This window comes from Cyprinodon variegatus, unplaced genomic scaffold (genome assembly GCF_000732505.1).
Source record: "Cyprinodon variegatus isolate N-32 unplaced genomic scaffold, C_variegatus-1.0 Scaffold63, whole genome shotgun sequence".
Classification (NCBI taxonomy): Eukaryota; Metazoa; Chordata; class Actinopteri; order Cyprinodontiformes; family Cyprinodontidae; genus Cyprinodon; species Cyprinodon variegatus.
This window is the reverse complement of record NW_015150516.1, coordinates 1,834,049-1,853,460: the sequence shown is the minus strand read 5'-3', so window position 1 is coordinate 1,853,460 and position 19,412 is coordinate 1,834,049. Positions and strand designations below refer to the sequence as shown.

At 38.2% G+C, this 19,412-nt stretch overlaps 1 protein-coding gene across 1 annotated transcript in view; it reads left to right on the top strand.

The window, feature by feature from the left end:
- The first annotated feature begins 700 nt into the window (after positions 1-700).
- The window catches only part of col18a1 (collagen, type XVIII, alpha 1), a 68,262-nt gene continuing 49,550 nt past the window's right edge, over positions 701-19,412 (top strand). Inside the window, exon 1 of the mRNA XM_015371695.1 lies at positions 701-966. Within this exon, the coding sequence (XP_015227181.1) occupies positions 876-966 (91 nt within the window). The 5' untranslated portion in view covers positions 701-875. The remainder of the gene's footprint in view (positions 967-19,412) is intronic.

Here is a 19,412-nt window from a genome sequence, read left to right as displayed (position 1 = left end):
AAAAACAAAAATAAGAGAACATCCATATTCTCATAACATAAACTCGGTCATAACTGTGTTGCTTCCAGCATCTGTTTTCCGCTCTGTTCTTACGTACAGTAAGTACAAGCAAACAAAAAAAAACAAAAAACATGTATATAATTACAGCATGCAGGAAGCCCAAAAATATGCATTTCAAATTGCATTTCTGTATTCTATGCTTTAAATATTAGAGTTTTTTAAAAACATAAATTATAATCTTAACAAAAAAAATGTATTAATCTTGTATTTTAACCTTTTTACAACTATAAATGAATTTGTCTCAAATTGGCTCTTACAAGGAGTGAGAGGACAGTAGAAATAACTGAACACTAGAAAATGCATTGATTTCAGACATTAAGGAATAAAAAAAATGGTTATGCGTCTTTTCTGTTGCAAAAATTTGATATCCAATGTTAATGCATTTGACCAGGCAACTCAGCTGTCCCTTTAAGAGCACGTGATCTCCTTTACCTGAGTTTGAACACACCTGAAAGGCTCCGACTTCTACTGCAAGTGACATTTCAGTAAAAAAAAAAAATATATATTAATGTTGTGCAAAGTTTTCAATTTTCTAATGATACCGTAATTTTGTTTAAGGAAAACATTTGTATTCATTGATTATAAAAACCTTTATTTTGAAAACTTCCACAGGAAGGGCAGCGCTCAGAGTGCCCTGTCTCCTGCTCAGCGCGGTGCGTAAAGGCGCACAGACCCTGCGCTGGTTAGCAGGAGGCATTCCTGCAGTTTATTTCTCTGCTCCTGCAGCTGAGCACGTGTTTTGGGGATGAGAACTGATCCTCTAAATATTTGAGAGGATTTTATTTGTTTTTCTGTCTGAAAAACTAGGAATCAGGATGCCTGGACGCCACAGGTGGTCGATTATGAGCTGGCAGACCTGCAGCTGTTTGCTGCTGGTAGTGGCACAGATAACATCTCAGCGCACAGGTAAGAGCAGAACTGGATTTTATTCCCCTGTTTTAAGTCAGCATTCGTTAAAGAATTAAGTAATAATAAAAAACAAAGCTTTAGGATGCATTGAAAGAGTGAACAAGTGTCGAACACTAAACCATCAGGAACATTTTTGCCACTAACTTTATTTGATGCAGAGTTCAAAAAGAGGCTATCTTGCCTGGAAGGTATTTTAGCTGGGTAAGAGTGTGTAGGCTTAGTTTTTATGTGACTATGGAAAAATCCTCTCCTTAGCTGTCAGAGACATGCTTTACTGGGTTTGAGTTAAATTTATGTCTAAGGATGTGACCTGTATGCATTACATCAAGCACTGACCTGCTCTGAACAGCCTGGTACTTCTCCTGTCACTTTAAGCAGATGATGGAGCTTAAAAATAATTTTAGCCTCTCTGTGTTAGGCAAGTAAGGCAAGTTTGCATCCATTTATAGACATTCTGCATTTATTGGAGTATTCAATCGAATTGAATCATATAATGCCTCTATTGTCCTTGCACATTACAGTGCAGCAAAACTGACATTTGGGGGCATTCCTGTGGTTGAGTGAGCCATCTGCCAGCATTTTAGCCTTTCAAATCCTTGCAGGGTCATTATGCATCTCTTTGTGTACCTCTTATGGTTATTTCTTATTTGTTTCAGCTTGCTCCAGTTCATTTGTGTTTATTTCATGCATATATACTTATGTATCTACCTTGCATTGTATGTCATGTGAATTGTGTCTGCCTGAATAATGTAAAGCATCCAAGGTGCATTTAGATCCCAGGGTTTCTTGGTGTGTTGTGACAGACTGACTGATGGAGCCGACACTGACAGACAGAAAAACTCAAACCCCGCCTAACACTGATCTGTGTGTGTATGCACATTTATGTCGTAGTAGTTGTTTTGTGGTAGATAATTGTGTGGATCTTTTTTTGAATTGTTTTATATGACAATCAGAAAGTAGGAATAATATGGAATTGGTTAGAGGTGAGCCAGATGCCAGGCATCCATGCTGTAAACTACCCCTCCAGGGGTCCAACTGGCTGCATAACCTGGCCATGACAAGTCTGCAAACACCAAGCCTGTGATATAAACAACCAGATACAAGCCTGATCACAACCTGAATAGACACAAATATTTTCTGCTCCTTTGCCCTCCCTTTCTGTACTTTATTCTTTCTTTCTTGTTCCCTCCTTTTTCCCTTTTCAATTTTCTCTGTCTGTGCATGCCTATTCAAATTTTATTTTGGGAACAATGCAGTGTCTCATCCTTTTTTTCTGACTGCAGAGGATATTAGCTTCTGCGGGACATCCTTAACAAGTAGCTGTTATGTTCTGATACTGTGTCATATAGCATGCAAATCAGCTCTAATTCTAATCATATATTTGTTTTAATGCAGGGTATGTTACTAAACTGCTTTGTTAATTTGGACATGTTAACTCTGTTAATTGGGCTCAATCACAACAGTGGTGGCCCCCCTCCAAAACTTAAAATATTTCATTGTGGCTCCAGCTAGTCGCGCTCAAAACTTGTTAAAACTCATTAACCTCATAACATTTAACTGCTATTGTTTCAGCTTCTTTCTCTGAAATTCCTCCCCCTAATGGACAGATTTGACACAACTGTTTGTTAAAATGACAATAAAGAGATCTCAAGCATACATTTAGCTTATAACATGTTTAAACTTTTTACATTTGTTCAAATGTCATTATGTAAGTTTTCGCCCTATAATTACCCTAATTTTCAACCAAAATGTCTTCTTTATGCCAAGTGATTCTGAAATAATTCCACAAAATTTGTTGGGTTTTTTTTTTCAGAGATTTTGCCTTTTTGTGCTGAAGTTGTCACTTTTTTCCGAGTTTATGTTTTGGTAAAGATTTTATGTGTTTTTGTGGGGGTTTTTTACGTTCTGGCATCCATTCGTCGTCCTAGATTCCTCCAAGATTGCAAGTATTTCTTTGATTGTGACCTTTTGGATCAAAGATCTTATAAAGATTTTTATGCATACCATTACTTTTCATTTTATTGTCGAGTTGTTTAGCAACTTTTTATATTAATGTTTAGAAATGTTATGATAGGTTCTCTCTTTTATTTTTATTTTTATTCTTTTTTTATTGATCTTTTGAAAACTAAGGTCTCCTGTACCCTTGGGGCCCAAAAATTCATTTTCTATTTGGCTTCTATCAGCTCTAATATTACACAGTTAATCACATTTTTGTAGATAGAATATCTGACCGTATTTAACTGAAGAAACTTGCAGTAATGAACTCAGAAAAAAAATATTTTAAATTCCTCACTGTAACTGTGGATCAAGGCTTAAACTAACCTGTGTCTGCTAACCTTTTGACATATTTCTAAATGTTAACAGGGACTTCAAAGCCAGGCGCAATACAACCATTTACTATTATATGCATTAACTTATTAAGACAAATAATCATGCAAATTAGACTTTTCGGTTTATTAGTATGAATGTCAGATGTTTGTGTGCTGCTTGACTTGCATTTAAAGTTTAGATGTTGCTTCTTCATGGCCTGTCAGTCCCTCCCCATAAAAAAAAAAAACACCTATAAACTTCATGGCCTAATTTCACCTGACAGTTTGCCTCCTCTGCAGACTACACACACACACACACACACACACACACACAAACACACAGATGTCACGCTGACATTCAGGCATGCCTACACATTCATGTAGAGACAAAGCCTCTCAATATTCAAAAGTGCTTTGCAAGCTTATAAGAATTCGTCCATCGAGTCGTAAATGTTCTGTGTAAAAGTATTTGATGCTTACAAAAAAGCATCATTCTTCTAAATTCTCCAAAAAAGGGAATGTTTAACCTCAATTTGAAAGCCTCATAAAGTAGCAATTTACCATCTGTTTTTGGTAGGAGTCAGGATGATTTTGTAGGATTTACATCCCTTTTGTTTAACTTTAACGCATTTAACCCCCGATTTACAGCTTTAAGTGTGACAGGAGCAGGAGTTGTCTCCCCTAAGTGGTCTTACACCATGTTTTCTGTTATAGATGAGCTTCTATATTATCAAAGATGACACAAGTGGGAATAACACAACTCTAAGCTGCACGGTGTACTCAGGGTGTAAAAAAATACAGGGGAGCTTGTTGGATAATTGGAGCAGAGAAAGAGAAAATTGAGTAAGCCCTATGGAGAGTCATTTTACTCGTCTGAACACGAAGCTCCAATTTTCCATCTCTCATCCATGGAAAAAGCTTTTTTGGCAGAAATTCTAAGATTTTAAAGCCTCAGAGCAATGATAGGGGAAAAAACGCATAATACCTCAGCTGGTGGGCAAGGTCTATAAACATAGCAGAGTTAAATAGAGATATCATCACTTCTATATAAACTTTAAACTTGTTCAAGATTTGTCAGATGAATTACTGATAATCCACTGGGTCTTGTTTTCATAGATCTAATTTGCAAACTGAATCATATCGTTTACGCTTGATAAGATCATTTCAGACTGTGTAAACTGAAAGTTACTGTAAGTCAGTGTGGTTTGTAAAAACATTTCTGTAGTAATAAAGATGTGGTGAACACTAAAAAGATTTAATTTAAAATCCCCCTGTTATATGATTTATCTCACTGTTAATTTGATGTCTGTTTTAAAAGATTGCTCAGTTTGTTTCCATAGCAGAACTTTTGAGCAGTCAGCATTCTGCCTGCAGATAAAAACCAAAGTTATCTGAGTAAGGAGAGTCTGGATATTTGACATGGAGGAATGAAGCTAACAGAAGCGTACTCGTGACGTCACCTTATGCTCGGCTGGTCTGGAGCCTGCATTTCACCTCCTGTTATTAATAGTCTTTAGTGCAGGGATGTCAAAGTCAAACACACAGAGGGCCAAAAAAACAAATTTGCTACAAGCCGAGGGCCGGACTGGTTAAATGTTTATTCTACAGGTGATAGTGACGGACACGCTGCAGAGCGAGGGGCAGGTCTCTATCACCTGCAGGATCAGCTCCTTCTACCATGTGCCAAAATACTATTTACCAAAATTTCAATGGCCTGGACTTCTTTTGCCTAGCCAGCCACACTGATTGCACTGAGCCTAATTCAGTCTGGTGAACCACAGTTGACTCTGGCCAGATTTGACTGGACCAATCACAATGCAGGAGGCGGGACTTTACTATGCGTGACTCTCTGCACAAGAATTACCCACAATGTTGCAGTGCTTTTCTGCTAGCATAACAAGCTGGTGACTAGAACGGAGCAATGTTGCATTAATAATTACGGATGTATTAAAGAGCACACAATATCCTCAGATTTTATAGGCATATATAATAATAGGCATCCACAGTTATTTGATTTGTTCTAACCTGATGACGCTGACCCTGTTTGTCCCGCCTTTGAAATCAAGCTCTACCAGCAATTTACCAGTCTAATATGTTGTGTATATGTCGTATAATTCTGGCTAGCCAGGTTAGGGGTTACTACTTTATTATCAGTAATATGTAAATGTGCACTTTTGTCCATGGGAAGCATGTCCGTAAATATATGTTGAATCATTACTGCTGTAAAGAACAAATATGTTTACTGAGGGATAAATGGCTGTTTGGATTGGAGAGGTTGCAGATCTGTGTTCTAGTCCCTGTGTCATGAAACGAGGACAGAAGGACCCAGTATTCAAGGAGAGACAGTCAGTAGGAAAGTTCAAAAAGTTTATTAAATAAAACAAAGAGTAAAGTGGTGCTGTGGCTCGCAGACACTGCAGGATGGGGAACGGAGCACCGCCCAATCACAGACACTCTGGTTTACCAGTTCAGTCCATACCCCTAGAGAGGGATGCAACCCAGCCGATGGGCTGAGAGCTGACACGGCTCGCGTCACCCAGCGTGTTCCCAGTGCTGCAGCTCCGGAGGAGTTGGAGGAAGCCGATCCTGATCAGGGATACAGATCAGGCAGGAACGGCAGAACAGGTTGCAGGATCCAGACTTCCAGGCATCCACAAGCTCCCAGGATTGTTCAGAGTCTGACAGGGTCTGAAAGCGTGACCAGGTGGTCACACACAGGATCAGGTGCAGCTGAGCAGGCTCAGTGGAAGAGGGTAGCCGAGACAGGATGTGGAACCAGAACTTGATGCAGGACTTTAAACTGTTCTCCTCCCTGGAGCCAGGCTTACTGGATAAAAACTGGACCTCCCCACATATAGAGCCAAAAACCCAGAGGACTGGAGAGGAACAGTGGACGATCAGGAGACGAGACAAACACAAAAACCCTCTTTCCACTGGCTGCCAGGATCCAGGACATGAACCAAGGCAAAAACGGAACAGGCAGACTAACAGAAAGACAAATAGTGATCTGGCCCTGAATGCTCATGCTGAACTGAATATAACCAAGAGGAAACAGGTGAGAGGAATGAATTATAATTGAGGCAGGGAGGGAAAATGACAGGTGAAAGGAATGACTAATTAAGGGAGAGCAAACAGGCCAGATCATGACACCCTGGGGCTAGGGTTATGACAGAAAACAAAAAACAGGGGTCTGGTGTTGTATATACAGCATACAAAGATTGCAATAATGTGCAACAAAGAATATTTCATATTTTGAATTATGAGCCATCAACAGATAGACAAAAATCCAACAAAAACTGTAAACATAATTATAGAGCTTTGTGGTTTAAAATGGACTTGTTTTGTAGTTTTAAGGCACTTTGAGGAAGAGAAATGGAGATCTGTATGCACTGTTATATCTTGGCCTGAAACTAACAATTACTTTGCTAATCAATTTATCTGTTTATTATTCTTTCCATTTATTGGATAGATCTTTTAGCTAATGACGTGTGATCGAATGCATTGTTTCAGCCCTAGTTATATCATGCTGGTAATGTAGTCGGTCCAAGGAAAGTAAGACAGTTTCACAGGACTTAACACCAACTAGTATCAAGAATGTAGACAATGATTAAACCAAATATGCATTAATGATTTTTAGTGATATTTGAGTTTTGAGAGCCAAAAGTTTATTCAGCTATTGACACCCATTCCAGGTAGGCAATAAAAAGTTCTACTGGATTCACTTTATATAAGTCTAATTCCTTCTTCACAAAGGTAGGCAGCAGCTTGACAAAGCCATGATGGCAGTTATTTTACATCCAATTAGAATGCAGTTCTCCATATATACACACACACATCAATTTCAAACAGATATTGCTCAGCCAGGTATCGGGGCCAAAAAAGGGCATCGGCGCAACACTAATAATTTTGAAATGCCAGCATTTTGTACTAGTAAAAATAGACAAACAGACATTTGCTACTCAGAAATAAGTTAAAAGATTGTCATAACTGGTTTAAGCGATCTGACCCACATGCAAATAACCACTCAGAGACCAAGGGAAAAAATTTAACAGGTTTATTGAATGTTGATGAAACACAGAAGTAGGAGCTGGAACTCAGTGGACTGGTGAACCGTAACTGGAAAGTCTGAAGGAGAGGTCACAGTGATTAGTTCAGGGACCGTAGGAAAATTGAGGCTTGAATAGAGCTGGAGATAAAATCTCGTTTGAAGGCTCTTGTTAATCCTTGAATCCGGTTTGTGGGGAATTAATCCAGAGGAGAGGGAACTCATTGGAGAGCGGACAGGTAGACATACGTTGGACCCAGAGGAGTAATTGAGCGGACTGTCACTTGGTTTTCCGATGAGGACTTGAACGGATCATGTGGAGATTTACCCCTGCTCAGTGTGTAATCAGTAATCCTTCCAGGGGGAGAAGGTCCCGGTTATCCAGTTACACAGGAAAGGCTTCCTGCCGAAGAGCAAAGACAAAAAAATAAGATTAGACTTAGAGAAACAAAGTTTCGGTTAGACTCTGCTAATCTCAGCTTGGCTAGAGTACCCAAAACTGGCAAACACTATGGCGTCAAGGTAGTGACAGCCCACTGCTCAAATACTCCTCCGGTAATGATCCAACGAGCCACAGGTGTGTAGGGAGGCCCAAGAGGAACAGGGCACCACCTGGTGGTGGACAGATAATAACACAAAAACAACCCACACAAACTGCATTCCTAACAAAGATCTCCGCACAAAAAAAAGGCATTGCATGAATTTCGCTTTACCAAGTATTATTTTTGCAAGTGGATTATGATAAGGTTGACATTTACAGTTTGGATCGTTATTGAAATGTTGTTTAATAATTTCATGTACATATTGTATTTTTTTTGTAAGACTTAACATGACTTAACTTGCTGACTTTATAAATGGTCAAGCTTAAAATTAAATGGTCTCATGCAGCAGGTAAAAACTAGATTTTTGCTGCTGGCTAATAACACAAAGCATATTCTGGTCTAACAGATGTAGCTGTCAGTTTCTGCTACTCACTCTATTTTGAGAAAGCATATTTATATTACAGAACACTGGAGTTAATGAGGCCTCCTTTATTCATGCCATTTAATTCACTTAATTTATTCCTTTAACTCGTTTTGTTTATCAAACTTGCCATGAAAATTATAGTGCGGACAAAAAATATCAAGAACCCTGTTTTTTTATAGTGGGGGTCTGAAGGGGGGTGGTGAAGTTTTTCTTTGTTTTATTCACAACTAAATCTGGCGTATTTACAACTGTAATATCTCTTATACTACAAAAATATACATTTATATGTTTCCTTTAGAAAGGGATTACATTTAGATCTGCTTTTTGATGTTTACTTGCAGATGGCAGCTGAAAAGGAAAATCTGGACGGGCTAAGCAGTGAAAGCTTGGCCTTTAAAAAAAAAAACCAACACCCGAGGGAAATTTCACCTCTGCAGTTAACTCCCATTCTTATGTGTAATTACAGCTTTTCCACCAAGCATGTCTCGGATGCAGCTTCGCTTGCCTCCTGCAGACAATTACCCCTGCATACCTAAACGAGTTAAACTTCAAAGTCTCACTAATGCAGCTGAGGGTGTTTTTTTTTTTACTTGATGCAAGCTGTTAAAGTGTTACAGCAGAGGTGTGATCATGTGCTGAGGGGGTTACAGGATGTTTGGCTTTACATCTCTTACATTTCCATATACCGTTCATTGCATGGTCAAAGCAGGCCATTGTGATCTGAGTTAATGGGGAAATGTGGTTTTTGCAGCTTCAGGTCTCATGATGATGGGGGCTTTGGTTTCTGCTTTCACCTGCCCCTCATTTTAAGATCTAATCAACAGAAATCCTCCAAAAGAATACAGCTGCATGCTAAATTGAGTTTAATTCAATAGTTAAGACACCTGGATAAAGCTGTAAATCGGTGGATTTGCTTTTTCTATGAATGTTTACTAAACAAAAACATATGAATAATTTAGATAGCTCAAGACCTAAAACCTTTCAATGGCTAAGTCAAAGTAGGAATGATTAGAATAAATAAGATTCAAGTTAAAATAGTCATAGATGTGGCACAAAAACTACAAAGACATAATTGCTTGTCATATGAACTTTAAATACTTTTAATGCTTCATCAAAGAGAAACACGAAAAAAGCATAAATAAAAAAAAATGGGAACCATTTCACCTTATTTTTTAATGCAAAAGTGAATGTCTCTGAACTTATTTTCTTCTTTTTTTATGCAGCACTTGTTTCACTGCTTCCCTTTGGCTAAGAAACATAAGCTTAGCAGGAGATAAAGGAGTTCAGTAAATTATGAGCAGAAGTAAATATTCACATATTTTTGAAAAACATTAACTTTAAAACCATGGAATCTATTAGATGTCTGCCTGTAGCAACTTTTACTACATACCAGCACAGGAAGAATGCTGTTTTATAAGATAGAAATGTAATTGTGGATCATTTCCTATTTCTTATAGCCTTTATATAGTGTAAGAGTGTCAACTGTTGAGTTTATAGATATATTATATTTCAAGGGGCAAAGATAAGAGCCAGGTGGGACACCACATGTTAAAGTGTCTGAATTGAATACTTTATCTTCTAGTGGAAAACATTTTTACAACTTGTATATAAGAATGTTTATTTTATTTTACATTTAAAAAAAAATCTGCAATGATCCCAGAGGCATGAATATGCACACCCTACATAATAAATAAATCACCTCATGGTTCAGTTTAGATCTTCTGTTTTCATTAGTTCACACCTAGCAATAAATAACCAGATGAACTTCAGCTTTAGTGCAGCAGTTTATAAGGATTTATCTCCCATTTGCCTATTTTTAATCTCAGGGTAAATCGGTATTTTCTAGTTAGTTCCTTAATGATCTCACTGTTGACGGGGATCTAAATATTATATTACAGTAGAAATTAGCTGCATTGCAAGATCTAAAACTTTCTCCAAAATAATCTGAAAAGGTGAAGAGAAGTTACCAAGCTGCCTCTCTTAAAACGCTAGGGGTCGCATCCCCCACATTGAATACCTCTGACCTACAGTAAGGAATGCAGCTGGAGGACAGAATCTTCGCTTCCAAAGATAACACTAAAAGTATTGCTACAGCAAGGCATGCAAACTGTAAAATAACAAAAATAAAGGATCATGCTCTGAGGTTTTTTTCTTGTCAAGCCGGATGATATTACTAATGAAATTAACTGACATTTCTTAATACCAGATAGTTTTTACACAACACATTAAGGTGGTTTTTTTAGGATGTTAAAGGTGACAGGATATTTAATTTTTCAGTTATGATATCTGACCAAATATTAAATAAACAAAGTGAGAGTTTACCAAAAAGAGAGGAAAAGTCCAGCTAGGATCAAATCTGACAGAAAATATGTGTGATGTGGACTATACAGNGCACAAGAATTACCCACAATGTTGCAGTGCTTTTCTGCTAGCATAACAAGCTGGTGACTAGAACGGAGCAATGTTGCATTAATAATTACGGATGTATTAAAGAGCACACAATATCCTCAGATTTTATAGGCATATATAATAATAGGCATCCACAGTTATTTGATTTGTTCTAACCTGATGACGCTGACCCTGTTTGTCCCGCCTTTGAAATCAAGCTCTACCAGCAATTTACCAGTCTAATATGTTGTGTATATGTCGTATAATTCTGGCTAGCCAGGTTAGGGGTTACTACTTTATTATCAGTAATATGTAAATGTGCACTTTTGTCCATGGGAAGCATGTCCGTAAATATATGTTGAATCATTACTGCTGTAAAGAACAAATATGTTTACTGAGGGATAAATGGCTGTTTGGATTGGAGAGGTTGCAGATCTGTGTTCTAGTCCCTGTGTCATGAAACGAGGACAGAAGGACACAGTATTCAAGGAGAGACAGTCAGTAGGAAAGTTCAAAAAGTTTATTAAATAAAACAAAAAGTAAAGTGGTGCTGTGGCTCGCAGACACTGCAGGATGGGGAGCGGGGCACCGCCCAATCACAGACACTCTGGTTTAGCAGTTCAGTCCATACCCCTAGAGAGGGGTGCAACCCAGCCGATTGGCTGAGAGCTGACGCGGCTCGCGTCACCCAGAGTGTCCCCGGTGCTGCAACTCCTCCGGAGCTGCAGCACCGGGGACACTCTGATCAGGGATACAGATCAGGCAGGAACGGACAGAACAGGTTGCAGGATCCAGACTTCCAGGCATACACAGGCTCCCAGGAGGGTTCAGAGTCTGACACGGTCCAAAAGCGTGACCAGGTGGTCACGCACAGGAGCAGACAGGATCAGGTACAGCTGAGCAGGCTCAGTGGAAGAGGGTAGCCGAGACAGGACGTGGAACCAGAACTTGAAGCAGGACTTTAAACTGTTCTCCTCCCTGGAGCCAGGCTTACTGAGATAAAAACTGGACCTCCCCACATATAGAGCCAAAAACCCAGAGGACTCCGCAGGGGAGGAACAGTGGACGATCAGTAGAGGAGACAAACACAAAAACCCTCTCTCCACTGGCTGCCAGGATCCAGGACATGAACCAAGGCAAAAACGGAACAGACAGACTAACAGAAAGAAAAGTAGTGATCTGGCCCTGAAAGCTCAGGCTAAACTGAATATAACCAAGAGGAAACAGGTGAGAGGAATAAATTATAATTGATAATAATATGCATTAATGATTTTTTGTGAGATTTGAGTTTTGAGAGCCAAAAGTTTATTCAGCTATTGTCACCCATTCCAGATAGGCAATAAAAAGTTCTACTGGATTCACTTTATATAAGTCTAATTCCTACTTCACAAAGGTAGGCAGCAGCTTGACAAAGCCATGATGGCATTTATTTTACATCCAAGTAGTATGCAGCTCTTCATATATACACACACACATCAATTTCAAACAGATGGTATCGGTATCGGCCAATACTGCACAGCCAGGTATCGGGGCCAAAAAAGGGCATCAGCGCAACACTAATAATTTTGAAATGTCAGCTTTTTTTACTAGTAAAAATAGTTGTGCAGACATTTGCTACTCAGATATTAATTAAAAGATTGTCATAATTAGTTTAAGTGATCTGACCCACATGCAAATAACCACTCAGAGACCAAGGGAAAAAGTTTAACAGGTTTATTGAATGTCGATGAAACACAGAAGTTGGAGCTGGAACTCAGTGGACTGGTGAACCGGAACCGGAAAGTCTGAAGGAGAGCTCACAGTGATTAGTTCAGGGACCGTAGGAAAATTGACTGAGACTTGAATATAGAGAAACTTGTGTTTGAAGGCTCTTGTTAATCCTTGAATCCAGTTTGTGTGGAATTAATCCAGAGGAGAGGGAACTCATTGGAGAGCGGACAGGTAGACATACGTTGGACCCAGAGGAGTAATGGAGCGGACTGTGACTTGGTTTTCTGATGAGGACTTGAACGGATCATGTGAAGGTTTACTCCTGCTCAGTGTGTACTCAGTAATCCTTCCAGGGGGAGAAGGTCCCGGTTATCCAGTTACACAGGAAAGGCTTCCTGCCGAAGAGCAAAGACAAAAATAAGATTAGACTCAGAGAAACAAAGCTTCGGTTAGACTCTGCTAATCTTAGCTTGGCTAGAGTACCCAAAACTGGCAAACAATTTGACGTCGAGGTAGTGACAGCCCACTGATCAAATACTCCTCTAGTAATGATCCAACGAGCCACAGGTGTGTAGGGAGGCCCAACGAGGAACAGGGCACCACCTGGTGGTGGAGAGAGAATAACACAAAAACAACCCACACAAACTGGATTCCTAACAAAGATCTCCGCACAAAAAAAAGGCATTGCATGAATTTCGCTTTACCAAGTATTATTTTTGCAAGTGGATTATGATAAGGTTGACATTTACAGTTTGGATCGTTATTGAAATGTTGTTTAATAATTTCATGTACATATTGTATTTTTTTTGTAAGACTTAACATGACTTAACTTGCTGACTTTATAAATGGTCAAGCTTAAAATTAAATGGTCTCATGCAGCAGGTAAAAACTAGATTTTTGCTGCTGGCTAATAACACAAAGCATATTCTGGTCTAACAGATGTAGCTGTCAGTTTCTGCTACTCACTCTATTTTGAGAAAGCATATTTATATTACAGAACACTGGAGTTAATGAGGCCTCCTTTATTCATGCCATTTAATTCACTTAATTTATTCCTTTAACTCGTTTTGTTTATCAAACTTGCCATGAAAATTATAGTGCGGACAAAAAATATCAAGAACCCTGTTTTTTTATAGTGGGGGTCTGAAGGGGGGTGGTGAAGTTTTTCTTTGTTTTATTCACAACTAAATCTGGCGTATTTACAACTGTAATATCTCTTATACTACAAAAATATACATTTATATGTTTCCTTTAGAAAGGGATTACATTTAGATCTGCTTTTTGATGTTTACTTGCAGATGGCAGCTGAAAAGGAAAATCTGGACGGGCTAAGCAGTGAAAGCTTGGCCTTTAAAAAAAAAAACCAACACCCGAGGGAAATTTCACCTCTGCAGTTAACTCCCATTCTTATGTGTAATTACAGCTTTTCCACCAAGCATGTCTCGGATGCAGCTTCGCTTGCCTCCTGCAGACAATTACCCCTGCATACCTAAACGAGTTAAACTTCAAAGTCTCACTAATGCAGCTGAGGGTGTTTTTTTTTTTACTTGATGCAAGCTGTTAAAGTGTTACAGCAGAGGTGTGATCATGTGCTGAGGGGGTTACAGGATGTTTGGCTTTACATCTCTTACATTTCCATATACCGTTCATTGCATGGTCAAAGCAGGCCATTGTGATCTGAGTTAATGGGGAAATGTGGTTTTTGCAGCTTCAGGTCTCATGATGATGGGGGCTTTGGTTTCTGCTTTCACCTGCCCCTCTCTTTAAGATCTAATCGACAGAAATCCTCCAAAAGAATACAGCTGCATGCTAAATTGAGTTTAATTCAATAGTTAAGACACCTGGATAAAGCTGTAAATCGGTGGATTTGCTTTTTCTATGAATGTTTACTAAACAAAAACATATGAATAATTTAGATAGCTCAAGACCTAAAACTCAAAAAGTCAAAGTAGGAATGATTAGAATAAATAAGATTCAAGTTAAAATAGTCATAGATGTAGCACAAAAACTACAAAGACATAATTGCTTGTCATATGAACTTTAAATACTTTTAATGCTTCATCAAAGAGAAACACGAAAAAAGCATAAATAAAAAAAAATGGGAACCATTTCACCTTATTTTTTAATGCAAAAGTGAATGTCTCTGAACTTATTTTCTTCTTTTTTTATGCAGCACTTGTTTCACTGCTTCCCTTTGGCTAAGAAACATAAGCTTAGCAGGAGATAAAGGAGTTCAGTAAATTATGAGCAGAAGTAAATATTCACATATTTTTGAAAAACATTAACTTTAAAACCATGGAATCTATTAGATGTCTGCCTGTAGCAACTTTTACTACATACCAGCACAGGAAGAATGCTGTTTTATAAGATAGAAATGTAATTGTGGATCATTTCCTATTTCTTATAGCCTTTATATAGTGTAAGAGTGTCAACTGTTGAGTTTATAGATATATTATATTTCAAGGGGCAAAGATAAGAGCCAGGTGGGACACCACATGTTAAAGTGTCTGAATTGAATACTTTATCTTCTAGTGGAAAACATTTTTACAACTTGTATATAAGAATGTTTATTTTATTTTACATTTAAAAAAAAATCTGCAATGATCCCAGAGGCATGAATATGCACACCCTACATAATAAATAAATCACCTCATGGTTCAGTTTAGATCTTCTGTTTTCATTAGTTCACACCTAGCAATAAATAACCAGATGAACTTCAGCTTTAGTGCAGCAGTTTATAAGGATTTATCTCCCATTTGCCTATTTTTAATCTCAGGGTAAATCGGTATTTTCTAGTTAGTTCCTTAATGATCTCACTGTTGACGGGGATCTAAATATTATATTACAGTAGAAATTAGCTGCATTGCAAGATCTAAAACTTTCTCCAAAATAATCTGAAAAGGTGAAGAGAAGTTACCAAGCTGCCTCTCTTAAAACGCTAGGGGTCGCATCCCCCACATTGAATACCTCTGACCTACAGTAAGGAATGCAGCTGGAGGACAGAATCTTCGCTTCCAAAGATAACACTAAAAGTATTGCTACAGCAAGGCATGCAAACTGTAAAATAACAAAAATAAAGGATCATGCTCTGGGTTTTTTTTCTCGTCAAGCCGGATGATATTACTAATGAAATTAACTGACATTTCTTAATACCAGATAGTTTTCACACAACACGTTAAGGTGTTTTTTTAGGATGTTAAAGGTGACAGGATATTAAATTTTTCAGTTATGATATCTGACCAAATATCAAATAAACAAAATGAGAGTTCACCAGAAAGAGATTATATTTCTGGAAAAGTCCAGCTATGATCAAAGCTGACAGAAAATCTGTGTGATGTGCACTATACAGGATGTAAATCAGTGTAAAGGTAGTAAAAAGTAAAAATATCATTATCAACAAACCAATATGTATGCTCTATACCAGGGGTAACCAATTAAAAATCAGCGGGGTCCGAATAAAGAAAATAATCAACCAATAAAGGTCCGGAGACATTTTTAATTATAATCTGTTACTTTAAACAGAATTTAACACTGAAATCAAATGAGGTTTTTATGCATCCATGTTATAGATTACTTGTTTTAAAATAAATAAAAAAATTAAAAAAAGAACATTTTCCCATTTTAAAATCGTGTTTTTTGAAGACAAACATTCAGTTTGGTATAAAGACAATTTCCTGATTCACATCTTTTATAAAACACCTGAACTGACCTTTTTTGTTTGTTGTTGGTGGTTTTTCTGTCTTAATGAGAGCAGTGGGCTTTATGCTGCCCTGCAAGACTTTAAACCTGGGTTTAAATGGAGACAAAGCCATTCTTAAGCACATATCAAGCTGCTCATTTTGAGCCTGGATCCTTATTTATTTTTGATTCTGTTCATGGTGGAGAATCCTGCTTCACAGCAGCAGGTTGAGCCAAACATCCTCAAAATGTGCAGGGTCATCTTTGAATGCACCATTTCACTTTTTTGTCACCAGTTTACCACAATTCTTCCAGCAGTCCACTCTTTCTCTGCTTTCTTTTTCTCATCGTCTTCTCCTTCTTTCCCATCGCCCGGCTTGCCACAGGTTTGCCTGCTGCGCCTAAAAGTAGCAGCAGCAGCAACCCAGACTGACAGCAGCTCATTGGCTAATTTAGATCACGTGTAGCCTGGTGCCGGCGCTCTGGGTGGCTTTACCGTATTAACAGGAGAAGCGGTGTTAGTGAAGTTAGACACTGTCATTGGACAGCATGAAGTATTTTATAAATGTTTTAAATCAGGTTGGGTCCAGATAAGTTAATCCGTGACCTCTGCTCTATACAGTTCCATCATTGCGTGAGTGTTTTTGCTAAATACAAATACAGAATTAACTTTCTGTTCCACAACTTTCATGCAGCAGAATGTTTTTCCTTTTACAGTATGACTCAGCGTGACCCATTAGGGTCATTAACAAAGTGCAGGAATTCAAACCTGCACCAGCAAGGAGAACTCAAGCACACATTGCCTGAAGCTCTTGCAGCTGAAATATTGCGCTGAAAGGTTAAGAGGGTCAAGTTAAGTTTACAGTTTCTCTTCTAATCACCTAAACAGGCATCAAGGCTGCTGTATATTTTTCAATGTCGTTCAATAAGAGTTTTAATTTACAGCATGTCTCTTATTTTGCTAAAAACGAGTCAATGAACATTTTTCCCCATCCGCCGTTCTCATTCAGCAACTCAAACAAGGAGTTGGCTGTCTGCAGTCTGTTGTAAATCCAGCGCCTGAGGCTGGATGAGGGAATTAAAACTTCTTGCAGCTTCTTGTTGCTCTTCTTAATGCCAAGAACCTACTTGAGCATTCAGCAGCAAAAACAGGACTGTTTCAACTGTTGATTTTTGCTGATCCTCTGCCAAAGTAGCCTAGAGGAAAACTTTCTTTTATTTGGCCTGTTTGCGTTGACAGATCATGGTGTGTTGTGTGATAACAGGAAAGTCCCAAAGAGATGAGAGTTGAATCTGCTCTGCATGGTGCATATCTACAGCAGCAAGACATAACTGTCCACTTTCACTCGATAGAAGCGATCAGAGCAGCCAATGGGTCCGTGCTAACTCTGGAAGAGCTGCAGAGATCTGTCGATAAAATGTGCACAACAGGACGAGTTGAGTACTCCTCAGCTGTCCCCTGTATTTGACAAGAGCTTTGTAAGACAGTTAAAATAGTTAGAGCCACAGGAATTAGCAAACAGGCCTAGATGAGACCAAATTAAAACCTTCCTACCTGCAGAAAAGAAGCTTTGTGGTGCTAACGTTTTGTTTGGGGGTTTATTTTGCTAATCTGAAGGTAGATGGAGTTAAAGATTGGAAATAATGGAAGAACACGTATTAGAGACTGCAGATTGGGGCAGAAGTTTACCTTCCATCAGGATAATGATCATAAACAGTCAATATTATTTTAATAACGATGCTAATCAAGATTTGTAATTTTAACAGGCCTTGAAGACTGCTGTTTGTCATTAGTTTTATTAACTCTAAAAAAGTTAATTGAATATACCCAATAATGATTAGTAGGCAGTGCAAGTTTGCATGGTTAACTATAAATCCCGAATATTGTTGACCTTTCACATCATTTTGTAGTTTAGAAAAAATCTGAAGAGCCTTTGAACAACATTTCTGTTCAAAACTGAATTAAAAGTAGAACAAGTGACCCTTAATCTGACTGAATATCTTACATCTGCTCATGCAATGCTTTTGTTTTGGCAAAACATGGTTAATAAATGAAGGTCAGCAGTAAGTTGAGCCTCTGCCGCCGTCTGCTGGCTATTGTGGTGTATGGATGCACCAGCATGTCTTATAATGATAACCTTAAAGTGAAAAGATGTGGAGTTCTACTAGACAAAGACATTAGTTTCAAAAAAAGGAAACTTTTAGTTTGTAGTTTGCATTTTATATCTATTATTCTTACCCACTAAAAATTAGTTTTTAAATATTTCCACCCTGTAAAACCAACTACTGCATAGATCCTAAACTGTCTTATTAGGCTAAATGTAGAGATCTACAAGGTTCTGCTTTTTTTTTTTTTAGTTCCAACTGCTTCATGACCTCTGCTCTATATTACATATCATGTTTCAGGCACAGTTCACACGCTCAGATTTCTCATTGTAGACCCCAAAACCCTCCTGATGAAACACATCTGCTCCTGTACAATGAACAGAGCAGAACAGCCCCCCAACCCCCCAGACCATGCCACTAAAAAAGCTGAGTTTTCCAAGGTTTAGTGGCCCAGAGCTGCAGTCACCACACATCGATGAAAACCAGTGGTTGGAGATATTCTGGGTCATAGATGGGAAACTTTTACTCAGCGTTTGAGAACATTTGATATGAAAGAGGTTGATGGTAATGAGGTTTAACAACCTTTTGCTGCTTTTGATTATTCTTTCTCAAAGAGAGAGGCTAGGAAAAACTTTAATATTGAGTAACTTCATGTTTAGCTGTCATTTGAGCTCATTTTCTTGATCATAATTTGAAGAACGAAAAAGAGCAGACCTATATTTTACCCAGTTGCAAGTAACTTAATGGAGCTTAAGTGGAAAATATTCCCTACGTTCTGGTTAGATTGGTACGAGGGGCGTTCAATAATTAATGCCCCTGACACACTTTCAGATGTTTGATCCAGCTGAAATTTTGCATGTGAGGTTATTTAAATCTTCATAGATTAAGTAGAAAATTACAGCTTTGAACTATTTGTGGTTTCTGACTTACAGGTGTTTGGAGTGAGTAAAATCTGAAATGGAGCCTGTTAAGTCTCGAGAAGTGATTCGTTTTTTCTATTGGAAAGGACTCACACCACGGGAGACTTTTGATGAAATTAAAGCAACTTATGGTGATGATGGCTGTTATATGACCTTGCAAAATGTTTTACAAGGTTATATTATGGGACATTATCACTATAAGTTACTTTCATTTGATCAAAAGTCTCCTGCTGTGTGTGTCCTTTCTGTCAGGTTTCTGTTATAGTATTCAGTCATACTTTACTCCTTGTTTTCTAGTGTTAGTGGTTTTGTTTTTATTTT